The sequence below is a fragment of the Delphinus delphis genome, chromosome 3 (genome assembly GCF_949987515.2).
Source record: "Delphinus delphis chromosome 3, mDelDel1.2, whole genome shotgun sequence".
NCBI lineage: Eukaryota > Metazoa > Chordata > Mammalia > Artiodactyla > Delphinidae > Delphinus > Delphinus delphis.
The window spans coordinates 154,841,302-154,857,723 of NC_082685.1; the positions used below are offsets into that span (position 1 = coordinate 154,841,302).

A 16,422-nucleotide genomic window follows, 5' to 3' on the forward strand; every position below is an offset into this window, starting at 1 on the left:
GAGGAGGGGAATTGACTCTTGCAACTGTTCATTCTTACATCATTAAGGAGGACATACATTTGATAAATCCTTAATATAGATCCCCAATGCCTACCAATGCTTTTTTGTCCAATAATTATTAGAGATGCTGCAAATATTGCTGTTGATGATGATGAAAATGTTGATGATGGATGATGTTGAATAATATCAGTTATCATTCTTCACAGCTTAGAAATGTTTGCCTACTTTTGGGAATTCCCTGGTAGCTCAGTGGTTAAGGCTCTGAGTATCCACTGCAGGGGACATAGGTTCAGTCCTTGGTCAGGAAACTAAGGTCTCGCAAGCCGTGAGGCCAAAAAAAAAAAAAGTTTCCCTACTTTCCTTCTAGTAGTGTCTTCTCCTGGGAAAGACTGTTGTAATAAAACATATGCTTTATCTGTTGATATAACTAGGATTCACCAAAACATCTTAAGATAAAGCATTTGGCATTGAATGTCTACTGAAAGTTACGATTTCTTACTTTTTCAGCATTCTAACACTTCATGTAACAAAAAAGTAGAGGTGACGAGATGGTTCATTCTCTTAGCTTTTAGAGCAAACCTTTAAGATTAAGTTTGTTCCTGGTTGGCACTGTCTTAAGAAAAAAGCCTGAGTGAGTAAAATGGAGCAATCTTGCATTCCCCAAACTGACAGTTACATTGAATGCCTCCAAGAGATGAAGCGTGTTCTGTCCACTGTGTAACTTTGGATGCACATTTCACTCCCTTTATGCTCAGTAGGCATTTCCTTCCTTCATCAGCAGCATATTATTTTATTTATACTGAGTTTGATAATTTTGATTCTACTTTGTTCTCAATTCAGAATAGTAACACTGAATGGACATTAAGAAGAGATACTCATTTAAAAAGTTCTTAGAGGAAGACTTAACTATGACTATGAATATGTAAGACAAAACTGCTGAAAAAAATCTCCCGTTGGGCTTCCCTGGTGGCGTAGTGGTTGAGAGTCCGCCTGCCGATGCAGGGGATACGGGTTCGTGCCCCGGTCCGGGAGGATCCCACGTGCCGCGGAGCGGCTAGGCCGGTGAGCCATGGCCGCTGAGTCTGCGCGTCCGGAGCCTGTGCTCCGCAACGGGAGAGGCCACAACAGTGAGACGCCCGCGTACCGCAAAAAAAAAAAAAAAAAAATCTCCCGTCAACTTCTCTTAGTACATAAATAATATGGCCAAGTGTCAAGAGATGAGAAAAGCTACAGATAATTTGGATTGTCTTTAAAGTTTTCCTATGTCAGTGAACACAGAATAATTCAGTCTTGAGGCATAAAGGTGCTTCTCTAGCTAGAATTGCAATTATTTTCGGTTCCTCATTTTCTCAAATATTCTGTCCTAATTAAAGGCTTCCTAAATGAGTACGTAATTGTTGATTTTTAAGCTGCAATTGAAAATTACTTACACCTTCTAAAGTTCAGTAAGCCTTTAAACATTTTAGCTCTTCTATTGATATCCTAATCATGCAATTAAAGCATCTACAGTAAGCAGATGAGCTAATGCAAGCGGTGTCATGTTTTCTTTGGTGTACAAATCAATAAATCTATTGTGATGACTTTCAGGTCAATGACCTAGCTACTGGAAATGGACACAGCTTTAAAAATAGATATTTAAAAGAGGTATCACTTGTATAACAGCTAATATTGTTGCTCAACATTTTGGTTATAATAGTTCAGTTATTCTCGGTGACTTCATATACTCACTGAATTAAGGAATGCCATATTCCAAAGGAAAATGGAGTCCAGAAGATAAAAGACATGACCTTGAGCTCTATAAAACAAAGATGCTAGAATCATATGGTCTTATTTTCCAGGTGCTTATGTGCTCCAGGTCAAGGCCACGGATGCAGATGACCCAACCTATGGAAACAGTGCCAGAGTCGTTTACAGCATTCTTCAGGGACAGCCTTATTTCTCTATTGATCCCAAGACAGGTAAATTTTTTATTAGAGACAACATTGTCACCTCCCTTTCCCATTCTAACACTGCAATAAAGATTCAATGCGCTCCCCATCTAGCAAAGGAAGATAAGATCTTACCTTGCTGCTGCAGAGCTATTTCTTTCAGATTGAACTTGGTATAAATATAAACCTTTTTACACATATATGCCAAGTCCAAATTTGTTAGTTAGGAATTCTTTGTATGATTTAAATTTTCCAAAGTCTAGAAATATTTGTTTTTTTTTGTTTCTTCTAGCTAAAATAGCTTTTTATTTCAGTTTTTCTTGGTTGGTTTCAATTATATTCCATTTTGGGCCTAATCAACCCAAGATTATGGAGTTTCTATTGCTATCTTTATAGATGGGGTTATAGATGGTGACTTTGGAAAAATATAAACTTATGCTTCTAGTAGGGGAAAGAAGAGGGCTGACAAACTTGAAACCCCAAGATCATTAATTCTTCTGGTCTATGATTTTGAAGCCAGTCTCGTTTTTAAGTCAAACCATTGAAATTCCAGTTTTCAAATCTATGGAATCTATGGAAAGTATGGAAAGGGCAGGAAAACATGCAGGACGATTTTCTATTCCCTTTAAAATGAAACGAGATCCCCCTGTTTCTAGAGAATCTGTTTTTGAGTGAAGATAGTTTTTAAGGAGCTGCAGTCATGCTGACCAGTTATCAAAGCTCAGTGTCACAGTTAAAGCAGAAACTCCATAACGACAGTTGTTTTATCAACTCTTATATAATACATAACATGTTGCATATTAAATTCAATACTGTTTATCATATCGGTTTAAAGTAATGGAATAAACTGTTAACATACTGGACTAATAAGTTACTTTTAAAATTTGTAAATAGATCTTTAAAGAGCTACATTGATTTGAAGGGTATTCGTTTCCGACACTATACATGCAAATGGATTAAACATTTCAAAATTTATACTTCCTCAGAAGTGTGTGGGAACTGGAATACCAATTAGATATAGGTTAGTTAATAATTAACCATGGATGGATGTTGCTTGGAAACATAAGGTCAATTAAGTGAAAATAAAGAACCAGCAAATTTTCTGTCAACTAAACCTGCCATTCTGTCTGTCCTCACTTCTCACCCTTTTCATCAAGGCAACAGGGGGCCAGAAACCATCAAAAGTGAACGGAACAAGGCTGGGAGCTGCTCCCTTTTGTAAACTTGAAAAGGAATAGATTGTAGTAAGGACAACATTAGTCCTTTAAGAAGGGAACTTCAGTGCTGAAGAAAATACAGAAAGGTTCAGGACAAAGAAGCTCTTTTGGTTTGGAAGTAGGATCAGAGATCAAAAGCCACGGGGTCAAATGTTAAGATTGAGTGTGTAATGGAGAGATTACACCTAAAATGTAAGTTATTTTCCAGAAGTAGGCAGTGAAGACAGGAGAAGAAAATGTTTGGCAATATAGGTATTGAGGAAGTTTTGTGGTGGCTATTGTTGTTTAGCTTTGGGAAAATCATATATTTGTGGAAAAAAGGGAAAATTGTTGATAAGAAAGTTTGGGGAAGTTTTCAATGAAGTTTATGATGGTACAAAACTCCAGAGGAATTAGGAAGGTTTGTGCAATAGGCCAACTGTATAGACAAATAATGAGATTATCTAAGATACTATACAACCTTTTATCAAATGGGAACATTATGGGTTATTTTTTCTTATACAGTTACATTTTCCAATTTTACCATAACTGGGAATCTAACAGAAGTAGAAGTAAGGACAATATCTGTCTCCTAGATCACTTCAGCCTCTGAGAAGCACTTCTCACAGACAGAAAGGATGGGAGAAAAAGAAAGGAAAGTGTCTAGAGATTGGTGAGGAGGGAGGTTTTTAGTATTAGGGTACGCTTACTGAGTTTCAGTGATTAATTATATAGAGTAGATGAGTTTATATACTCAGAATAAATGTGGCAGAAGCAGGATCAAAGATTTAATATTGGAAAAATAACTATAGACAGAGACCATACCTAACTAAAAAAGCAAGATAAAAATCACACAAAGGTGAATCGAAGCGTAAAGCGTGGGTACGGAATATAATTGCTTTGGTCAAATTAATACTGGACAGACAACAATTACATGAAGGGTTTACTTGCCCTCCCATTGACTTTACTTGTTCAATATCAGCTTTAGATAAATTCTAATGCCTTCAGAAAGTATCATTTTACAGAAGAGTATATATATTCATAATATGCCTTTTCTAATTGTGTATTTATATTTTTATATCATGCTTATTATTTAGAACTGAAGGTGAAACAATCTGGCATGAACTATGGAATAGATTTTTTGAAGCATTGATTTTCACTGGAGACAGAAGTCTTGATACTAACAATGCCCCAGACCACTAGACAGGAAAAGAGTGGATGGTGAGGCACTTCATTAATAGAATGATAACTAGTTCTTCATGCACAGAAACCATTAAGAAGACTTTTTGTCAAATTTATCACCTTGTGGTAGGTAAGAATAAATCAAAACTCAAGGATAATTGCAATTTCTCAGAAATAGCCCCCATATAGCTTCCTTTTATGATTCCTTTTGCTGTTATTAAATAAAATGCATGAAAAACTAATATTACCTAAAATTTTCCACATTTGAGTGTAGAAACCAGTTTAAAATAATTTCTAAAGGAAGAGTCTTATCAAAACTTCTGGTGACTAAGTATTTATGAAGAGATAAATATAACTATTTAGTATTCGTTTGGAATGAGAACTTTTTTTAAAGGTTTTCATTGACATTGCTGTTTGACAAACATTCCTAACACCTCTATCCAAGGTATAAATATGGCAGGTTTATTTATAAATAATATAAATTGATGCATTCTATGAAATAAGCCCCGAATTGAGTTTAAAATTGGCTAATTTGGCAATTATTTGGCTTACCTAAGAGAATGTTTACTGTAACTTAAAATTTGCATGCATTCATGTATATGCCTCAATGATTATTAAATATTTTAAAAAAACAGAAATGTAGATACATTTATAAAACATTAAATAACATTGATCCTTATTATAGTTAATGTTTATAAAACACTAAAATATTTGTCATATTGGCATATTATATTATTATATGTATTTTACACTTAATATTTATGATACATTAGAAAAACACTTATAATCTATAAAATGTTAAAGAGGTATTGTAGTATTTTATTTGATGCATGAAATTGAGATGCTAAATATTTCCAGAGCATTGATAATAGAATTATTTCATTTAGGAAAACAAACATTATTATAAACTTGAGTTTATTATAAACTTGATTGATCTCATGACTTAATTTACATTTAAAATTCTTTTAAAGTATTTGAATTTTTCCCTAAACGATTTCAAAATCTAGTCTGAGTTGGATAACTAGATATTGCTATTTGGTGTATCATGTGGTGATGATATGTTGATTTTTCTAAATAATCTGAGCGCCACCTGAGAAAGCGTTATATTGATAATACTATTTTATCTCAACATTTTAAAAAATCTATAAGCTTTAAATGGCTCTGTCATGGTAAAATATATATTTTGCTATTTTAACCATTTTAAGTGTACTATTCAGGGACATTATGTACATTCACATTGTGTAACCATCACCACCACCCATCTCCAGAACTTTTTCATCAGTGCCTTTTTGTTTATGTGCACTGTCAAAAGTGCATATTTATAAGTCTTTATGTTATGTATTTACATGTGCATTTTTAGGATTCATATGAAAACAATTGAATGAGAATGGGATTTCATGCATGAGTTACTTTCTTTTTCTCTCTTATCCACTATCCTGATACTTCACGCTCTATGATTCTGTCCTAGCTTCTGTTTGGGAAATCTGATGAAGTGCTGAGAGAACTGACACTTTCTCAAGATTTTTAGTTCGATTATCACCTTTTGATTAGAGATGATTATCTTCAAGCTTACTTCCCAAATAGAACATCACCCCCCCGACTGATATTTATTCTTTTCAGTCTTTAAAAAAAAAATGTGTTAGTGTTTTAAAGCCCCATAATGAAATTAAAGCATGGGTCAGACTTTATATTTTGGGCTAATTCTTTATATAAACTACTATGTACATATTTACAATGTTTTATGGCCTGAGCATGCCTTTGACTTTAATTCAGAGAAAAGTCTTACAGCATTTAGAGTCACTGCTGGTGAGATAAAGACAGAAGCTCCTTTTTTCTTCAAGAGTGAAATAGGAAATAGACAATTATTAAGATTAAACAACATGTGCCATTATCACTTTTGTAATATTTTACATATATGCAGTAAAATTACATGACTAAAAATGTACCGCAGACAATGGTTCCCTTGTATTCTGCCTTGTCACACTTCACGAGAACTCTGTGTGAACTCCACTTGCCTTATTTTAGAAACCATGGAATGCACACATCTGCAGATGGAACTCCGACTATTTGGTCTTGAAAGGAAAATACTCCAGGCGGATGTGATACATGCCTTTCGGAAGTTGTAGAGCTCTCATGTAGAAGAGGAGCTAGCTGTATTCTCTGCTGCTCCAGAGGGCTATCAATGGCATGAATTACAGGAAGAAAGAATTTTGGTTTCATTAGGAAAAAAAGATGTTGATGATTGTCCATAAATAAGAGGGGCAGGTACCTCATGAGACTGTGAGCTTCATATTACTGGAAAATTTAAAGCAGGTAATGAGCGATAAGCCAGTGGTGCTGGATTTGGGTATGGATTTCCCAGATTTGGGTAAACTGATGCACATTTATTTATAACCAATGACCTGGCACGTCCTGTGCTGCCAGGATACTGAGATGCATCAAGCCAGTCCTCAAATAGATCCCCATCTACTCGGGGGAGGACATCAGGTCCTCAGAAGATTACATTTGTGTTTTCTAGGATACCATTCTATGATACGTAGTGTGACTACTGGGCACTAGATATAGACTCACAAGAGCAGGGAAACTCCTGAGAAAAGAACTTTTGGGGAAGTGACTTCTAAATCTTAAAGAATAGTTAAGGCATGTTATGGTGCAAAGTCGGACCATACTGTCTTTAAATTTTCTTCCTACCTAAGATAACCTGATAACTCTTCTTGTCCTCAAAATACATTATTGGCAACAGTTTTCAAAAAATTATACAGCTTATCTGTGTAGTCATGAACACCATATTTTTAATAAAGCTTAAGAATGTACTAGCTTTTAAAAAATTCTATTACAGAAGCAGTAGGAAACTAATTCAGTATAGAATTTTAGTTGGAATGACAAATACAGTCCTATGAAGATGACTTTGATGACAGATATGAAGGAAGTAAAGCAGCTGTTTAGGGTTACGTCTTGGAAAGAACATTTCCAGCAGAGGGAAGAGAGGGTACAAAGCTCTAGTGAACAAAGGAGGGAGTTGTGGAAGATAAGATCAGAGAGTTAAGATCAGGGAGTGGGAAGATGGAGATTATGTGAGGTCTGTAATCTGAGCGACCTGGACAATCTCTGAGGATTTCTGATTGGAGGGGCTCTGTGACTGCTTCGTGCTCAGACCTAACCACTGTGACTGTTCTTTAGAGAACAGACTAGTGGTCTAGGTCTCCTCTGGACTCTAATCCTCAGTGAATGGAGAATGCAGCCATTCATCCATTGTTCATTCTACCTTTCTGTATCTATCTCTTCCTATCTATATCTATCTATCTATCCATCCATCCATCCACCTAATCTATCTGAATAGTCTCAAATTAATAATTAGCATTTTTCAAGCTTTATTGAGATATAATTGGCATATAGTGCTGTGTAAGTAAGTGGTATACAACTTGTTGATTTGATACACTTATATATTGCAAAATGATCACCATCATAGTGTTAACCACACCTCCATCAGGTCACATAATGACCATTTCCTTTCCATGCTAAGAACTTTTAAGAACTACTCTCTTAGCAACTTTCCAGTATATAATACAGTAATATTAACTGTAATCACCATGATATACATTCTATCCTTATAACCTATCCACCTTATAACTGTAAGTTTGTGCCTTTTGACCAGAATCTCCCCATTTCCCCCACCCCACAGCCCCTGGTAGCCACCAACCTACTCTGTTTCTATAAGTTCAGCTGTTTTAGAGTCTACATATAAATGATATCATAGACTTTTTGTCTTTCTCTGTCTGACTTATTTCATTTAACATAATGTCCTCAAGTTTCGTCTATGTTGTTGCAAATGGCAGGATTTTTTTTTCATTCTCATGTCTGAATTATTGAATTATATTCCATTATATCACACCTTCTTTATCCAATCATCTGTTGATGGACATTTCTGTTGTTTTCATATCTTGGCTGCTGTGACTAATGCTGCAATGACCATGGAGCACAGGTATCTCTTCAAGATCTTGTTTTCACTTTCTCTTGATACATACTCAGAAGTGGAATTGCTGGATCATATGGTAGCTCTATTTTTTACTTTTTTTTAAGGAACCTCCATACTATTTTCCATAGTGGCTGTACCAATTGACATCCCTACTAACAGTGCACAGGGGTTCTCTTTGCTCCACATCCTTGCCAACACTTTTTATCTCTTGCTCTTGACTTATTGATAACAGCCATACTAAGAATCATGAGGTGATAAGTATCTCATTGTAATTTTGATGTATGTACATTTCCCTGACGATTATTGATATCAAGCACCTTTTCATGTAACCACTGGCCATTTGTATGACTTCTCTGGAAAAATTTCTATTCGGTTTCTCTGCCCATTTTTAAGTAAGATTTTTTTTGTTTGTTATTGAGTTGCATGAGTTCTTTATGGTATGGATATTAACTCCTTATCAGATATCTGATATGCAAATAGTTTATCCCATTCCATAGGTTGCCTTTTCATTTTTGTCTATTATTCCTTTTGCTATGCAGAAGCTTTTTAGTTTGATGTAGTCTTACTTGTTGATTTTCAAGATGCCTTCCCAGAGAGTTTATTTATCTTTGAAAACCACTATCTCACTTCTCTCCCACTCTGTGATCTTATTTTATACCATCCCTCCCAACAGTGGTATGTTGCAGCCACATCAACCTCCAAGTTCTATTCTTTTTTTTTTTTTTTTTTTTTGTGGTACGTGGGCCTCTCACTGCTGTGGCCTCTCCCGTTGCAGAGCACAGGCTCTGGACGTGCAGGCTCAGCGGCCATGGCTCACGGGCCCAGCCGCTCCGCGGCATGTGGGATCTTCCTGGACTGGGGCACGAACCCGTGTCCCCTGCATCGGCAGGCGGACTCTCAACCACTGCGCCACCAGGGAAGCCCCAAGTTCTATTCTTGTATGCTTTGAAGAAGTAGTGCTCTCCTCCTTTTCGTCCCTGGGATACTCCTCCCTGGGTTCTTTCTAAGTCAGCCTCTTCCACTTCTCTGGGATTGCAGTCTTTCCTCAGAGGGGACATTTCTGATACTACCTTCAAGAGGACTTTCTTTCATTTTCCTCATAACACCAATCACCATCTGAAATTAGCTTAATCATTTAAAAGCTTCTTTATGACCTCCTCACCACTTTACAGGAACACATACCCATTAAATGTACAGTCCATGAAGGAACCTTATACAGAGACTATATCAATTATTTTCCCAGATGACAACAGATGATACCCAGTTGGGCAATTTGAGATTAGTTTAATAAAAGGACTCTTTATTAAAGTGCAAGCAGATTGTAGGGAAACCATAAGGGATAAGGCCGGATCTGGAGAAGAAATAAGAAATGAATGCAGTTACCACACTGGGGTTGAAGGAATGAGGGTGTTCTAGAGTCACAGGCAGAGACCATGGCTGGAGAGAGTGTGGAATGGAATGTGGGGGATCCATGGAAAGAAATACCCAAACTCATTCTCCTTCTATCATCTAATCTCCTGTCAATTGGCCCAGGACAACCAGAAACCAGAGAGCAGAGAGAGGTCTAGAAAAGTATATATAGTGGAATTGGAGGGGCAGATGGAAGCCATTATACCCTTAAACCTAGGAACAGTACCTGAATGAAACATATATTTTAGTACAAGTGTTGACTGAATCTACTATCCCATGTTTCAATCCTGCAGTTCAGCACTCAATTCAAGAAAAAACTCAGATAAAACCAAATCCTTGATTATCACATGTAATATTTCATGATTTTTCATATATAGTATTGCATTATTTTCATCTCAAAAAGTTTTCATCAGCATATCTAACCCATTTTCACAAAATAAGCTGAGATCCACCAAAACTAAGGGACTTGCCTATAACACCAAGGTGATTGCAAAGGGAGAATATATCCCCTGGCAGATTAGCATCCTTTGGTACTATAAGGTTTTATAACCTTAATATAAGGTTATAACTCTCTCAACCATATATTTCCATTCATATTGGCAGAAATAAAATCTATTTTTCTCATTCTTAATTTGCTCTAATTATCTTGCATATGTTCGAAAGTTCATCAGGTACAAGACCATACCAGTATTCAATGTAAACTTGCATACCTACTCTTTTTTTTTTCTAAAAAATAGGATTTATTTCATAATTATTTCAAATAAATTAAGGTTTGTGGTATCACTACTGTGGAGTACCTGTGGAGTATTTATACTGTTTTATAAAATGCATGTTTTTTCTTTTTAATCTTAAACTATTATCATACAAGTTTGTTGCTGTACCTTTATATACAAATACTGAAAAATAGAGATGGCTACTTGAACCTAAATCTAAGATCTGAAGTGACAGGATGTAGCATTTCCTTCGGCTGGTTGCATTTTGCTATGGAAGCACTTTAGTCCAGTCGTTTTCAAGTTTCCTCCTTGCTCAAGACCAGGCAATCCATTTTCATTTGTTTGGTTTTAAATGTTAGGAAGTATAGAAACAACCAGTGGCCATAAGAAGAGTAACTTTTTGAATAGGAGATTCCCCGCGCCCCCCCCCCGTCCCCGGTTTTTTCAATAGGCCACAGTATTTAAGGATTCTCTACTCACAATGAATTTTGTTGTCTGCCTGATTCCCCAGATTCAACTCTAAAAATATTCTAGAAATGCCGTATGCTATTTCTCTGGGACAGTGGCTCCTAATGAAAATGGTGGTGGGAAGGGGAAGCACATCATGGTTATCAGAGGAGATTTCCTTTGAAACTACATACACAACTCTTTCCTCTCTAAATTCTAACATACAGTCTTCCAAAAGCAGCATTAAACTAAAAGGATGGCTGGATGCGTCGGCTAGATCACCTATCAGACACAAAATGGAGGAGTGCAGGGCAGTTAGGGGTATTCATGACAATTACATCAAATCATCAGAAAACAACTCTAGTCTTAAATAAGTCTGATAATGTTTATTTGCTCTCTTTTTCATAGAATCAATGTTTTACATATGCATACATATATCATAAAATTTATATATCAAACATATTTGTAAATTATATTGAAAATTTTCATACCAGAAATTGAGTAGAGTAAGAAATATACATATATACTTACTGGAAATGAACTGAGTAAAGATAAATCTGGTCAACAACAGGAAAATACGTTATGAGTATGAATTCAACCCAGGCATTTATCTAGAAAATACAAATATTATAAGGCAGGCAGAAGTCATGTAGCTTACGGCATGTAGGACCAGGCCACTGAGATGCAGAGATGAAGAATCTTAGTTAAGACACTTGGAAATGAAGCATCAGAAATCCAAGCTGAAGAAAGGACAAACAGATTGAAGTAAAAGGGTGTCAGTAGCAGTGTATGAGTAAAACTGCAGGAGAAAAACATGGAACTTGCCTTTTTTGCAACAATTTCCTGCCAAGGGCCAAAAGAAATTTCAGATTGTAGTTAAGTCTGAATTAGCAAAAGAACAGCATTAGGTAAGTATAGATAAAATAAGGATGTATATTCAGTTTGTGCTTAGGATTCTATATTTTGTGTTGACAATTGATATTAAATTTGTTATTCATATATGCCTTATTATTTAAGAAATAATATCAAAGACACATGGGTTTAAGACAAATTTTCTGCAATCTCTCCCTAAAATCATTAGGTATAGATTGGAATTTGTTATAAAATTTATTCACAATTTACCTGCAATAAATCCAGAAGGTTTTAGTTGTTACACTATGAATAAATATAAATATAAATACAGACATAAATATAAATTAGTTCTGCACCCAAACACAAGAACAGGAAATGAGTAGGCTATGTAAATATGCATATATATCATGATTCATGATTATAAATTATTTATAGGGACTGCCCTGGAGGTCCAGTGGTTAAGACTTCGCCTTCCAATGCAAGGGGTGCGGGTTCAATCCCTGGTTGGGGAGCTAAGATACCACATGCCTCGTGGCCAAAACACCAAAAGATAAAACAGAAGCAATATTGTAACAAATTCAATAAAGACTTTAAAAATGGTCCACATCAAGGGCTTCCCTGGTGGCGCAGTGGTTGAGAATCCGCCTGCCGATGCATGGGACACGGGTTCGTGCCCCAGTCCGGGAAGGTCCCACATGCCGCGGAACGGCTGGGCCCGTGAGCCATGGCTGCTGAGCCTGCGCGTCTGGAGCCTGTGTTCCGCAACGGGAGAGGCCACAACAGTGAGAGGCCTGCGTACCGCAAAAAAAGGTCCACATCAAAAATAAATGAATAAATAAATAATTTATAGATTCCTTCCTTCAATTCGCCAGTCATTCCACTAGTCAGATGGTCAACCATTCTTACTGAGTTTTTTCTAAATGACAAGCACTCCATTAGAGGTTGTAGTATAGTAACTTGGTGACAAGAGAGACAAAATCCCTGCAATGGCAAAGCTTAATAAGATCTAAGTACAAAAAACCTGTGGCTAATATAAGTAAGAGGAATCCTGAAAGACAAAATAAAATACACAAAGGAGATATTCAAGTGTTCAAAGAAGCAAAGTAATATATATGTATCCCAAAAAATAGATAAGAATGAAGAAGATGTTATTCTTTAGAAATCTCATCTTCAGTGTAATCACTTAATTTTTTTTACTATATATCTAAAATATATATTGTCTAACAATTTAATTCTTTTTTAAAGGTAGGAGCATTCTGTATAAATTATGTCTAACTTGGTTGACTTAGTGAATGACGACCATCTTTTAGAGCCAATACATTGTTCCTTAACCATATTCCACAATGCTGCACAGCATTTCACTATATGGCTATTACCACAATATATTTAATTATATCCTAACCATTGGATGTTTTGGGTGTTTCACTTTTTAATACACAGAATTTTTGTTAGCATGTTTTTTTGCTAATGAATCTAGATAGAATCATTTTCTTGTTGTGGACTATTTTATTTTTGAAAACTCACCGTTTGTGATATTTATCTTTTATTTTTTTTCCCCCTTAAGGTGTTATTAGAACAGCTTTGCCAAACATGGACAGGGAAGTCAAAGAACAATACCAAGTCCTCATCCAAGCCAAGGATATGGGCGGACAACTGGGAGGGTTAGCTGGAACGACAATAGTCAACATCACCCTAACAGATGTCAATGACAATCCACCTCGATTCCCAAAAAGTATGTTTTTCCTGTTAAGTCGAAATCAGTGCAGCTTTTTAAAAAATGTCTTACATTTCATTGAATTTTACAGGAATTGTAATAATTTTCCAGACACTTTTTGTCTTTAGGAAGCAGAAGCTAAAAATTAAATGTCCTCAGAATTACATTTTTCCATTAGAATCATGCATAGTGTGATTTTAATAGAAAAAAATATAAATGAGTCAATAGTTGTACGAATCATGTTATCAATTCTTATAAAAGTAAAATATTCACAATAGGTTGGGATCTTGTCTAATTTCTTACTAGTTGAAAAAGTAATATAAATATGAAAAGTACAATGTAATTTAAGATTTATGACATATATGTCACTGTACTATTTGTTATATCATATAATTAGCATAAAATTTTCTGCCTTCACTTTATCAATTATATGTGTTGAATCATTTCTGTATACTTCCCTGGAGATATCAGATGACATTGCAGTGATGCTATTTCTCTACTTTAGTTGTATTTTATTTTAGTTTTGCAGTAGGTGAAAATTGCTACACTTTCTATGATAATAGAATAATTCACACCTATATCTTCTCTGTAACTCTATATTTCTTATTGAAAATGAATACTTCTCACTTGTGTTACATCCAGTTTTCTTTTGCAGTATTATATTTAACACCAATAAGTACCTGTTCGACTTCTGGTACATTTTCAAGGATTATAGTTCAGTGTTCCTAGGATTTAGAATACAGAAACTGTTTCTTCCATTGCTTATAATAAGTAATTTGATAAAGTCACTAGACACTCATTTGCATGAACAGTTTTAAAAAGCAAAACAAGGCAAATCATTTTCCTCTTCTAACTCCAGGAGAGTTTGAGTTTATCTACTAAAGTATATAACAATAAGAATATTTAACTAAATGGATATTTTATTCCTCTAGCTGTGTAGTTTTACATAATTTACTACTTTGTCATTTTTGTCTTAAAATGATCAACCTATATTTTCTTATGGAAATACACTTACTTAGTGATCAGAAAGTCAGTGCACTGAACAAATGTTATCAAAGTGGCAATTAGAAATCATTATACTTTAGCAACTGGGATGTATATGACAAATGGCTAGTAAATATAGGTTATGACTAATAACACAGAGTCCTAGAGCAACACTTTCCTTGCTTTCTATTCAGGGAAACCGAAAAAATATAAATAAATATTTCAAAGGAGAAAGAAATAATGCATTTGATTCTCTAGAATATGGCATTAAAAAAGAACATGTTCCCACCTCAAAAAGACTGATTTTTAACAATTTTACTGCTTATTTGTGGCAATCTGTAATAGCTAATGGAGGAGACTAGTTTGAAAGATTGTTCTACTTTTACATAAAAGGTGACATTGTACATTTGAATTCTGTTTTGGATTTGTGCATAAAAAGTGTGTTCAGTTTAGAGTATAAGAAATAGCAGAGTTCTTCCTAGGTAGTGTCAGTATTCTTATTCACAAGGATGATAGTGAGGTTTTTCAGATGAAGAGTGTAAAACTCAACCAGTGGAAGGAAACAACTTCTGGGTATGGATGAAGGGTAATTTGCAAAAGTTTGAACAGCCATCCAGACAAATAGGCTGGAGTGCAACAAAGAAATGAAAATATCTTAATGGGAGAGAAACTAGAGTATGGTTAGGGAACCAAGATGGCATGCTCAGTTCCCAGGGAGACAGGAAGATCAATTCCAGATCTTATCTAGTGAAAAGAATCTGTGCAAAGCAGCAGGCTTCTTTGGAATTTATTTGAAGTTGCATCTGTAGATCTAAGCGTAACTAGATGAGACCCACTAGGAAAGATTATGGGGTTAAAGGCATTTGAACTTTTAGAGCATTTTCATGCTGTGTCAGGAACTTTATCACTTTCGTATTTCCTTTCCTCAGAAACACTCTGAGATCTTTATTTTCCACATTTTACTGTTAAGAAAACTGAGACTTAGATTAAGTTGCCCAAGATCATCAACGCTGGCAAAGGCTTTATTTTGATACTAAAGTTCAAATTTCTTCTAGTTTAACATACGAAAATGAAAAGATAGTCTTTTCTTTTACCTGCCACTCTGAAACCATATTTTTTAGACACGTCTGCAAAAATGTCACATGACATAGGCTGAATTGTCATCATAAACAGAAATGAGAGGGTAGAAGGAATATACCAAATAGATCACTGTGATCTAATTATTTTCTTCTTGTGTTACATGCATATTCGAACTATAGCCTGAAAGTATAATAGGTGAGAGATATTTTTGAATCATGAGAAAGAAGAGAGTTTTCACATTTTTCATGAATAAAAAATTAATCCCCTTGAAATCTTACATGCCTTTGTGTCAAGCCCTTTTTACTGTACTGTTATTTTGATTTATATTCTTCAGAGGAAAAAGACAGAATACATTCATAAACAGAAAAGCCACCTCTTTAGAAGCCAGTGCTCTTTCTGCAGGAATATTTCTCACATGGATCAATTAAACTGAAAATATGACATGAAATGACAAACTGAAATAATAACTTTTGAATGTAAAAGTCCAGAAAACAAATATTTCATACATAATATAACTTAACAAGAGAATTTCCCACAGCTAGCTATATTTGTTCATGTCTGTTAAGCAATTATGCTGAAAAGAAAATCTTCCTTCAATTGAACTTCATGGAGCTGCATCTTTTTCATTGCTTAAAAACGCACAAGATCATTTCTTAAAACTTACTAATCATAATTCATTTTGGCTTTGTGTGTGTACATATGCATGTGTGACATTGTTAAGCACCCGTTTCCATCCATTTCCTTCTATAAATCTGTTAGAAATGAAAATAAAATTAAATGTCATGGCCATTTGTAGGATGCAAGTGTAAAGAGTTTGCTGTTTTACTGTTGCCAAATAGATGGTTCCTGAGGCATCAGAATTTCCTGCCAATTTCATTTGATGATGGTGACAATGATATTTACTAATAAGTTACCATGTGTCATGCATTATGCAAAATGA

At 35.2% G+C, this 16,422-nt stretch overlaps 1 protein-coding gene across 2 annotated transcripts in view; it reads left to right on the forward strand.

Moving 5' to 3' along the window:
• The window catches only part of CDH12 (cadherin 12), a 405,814-nt gene that overhangs the window by 311,695 nt on the left and 77,697 nt on the right, over positions 1–16,422 (forward strand). For both annotated transcript variants that reach the window (XM_060009645.1, XM_060009644.1), the window contains 2 exons: positions 1,839–1,958; positions 13,269–13,436. In XM_060009645.1, the coding sequence (XP_059865628.1) occupies positions 1,839–1,958; positions 13,269–13,436 (288 nt within the window). The remainder of the gene's footprint in view (positions 1–1,838; positions 1,959–13,268; positions 13,437–16,422) is intronic.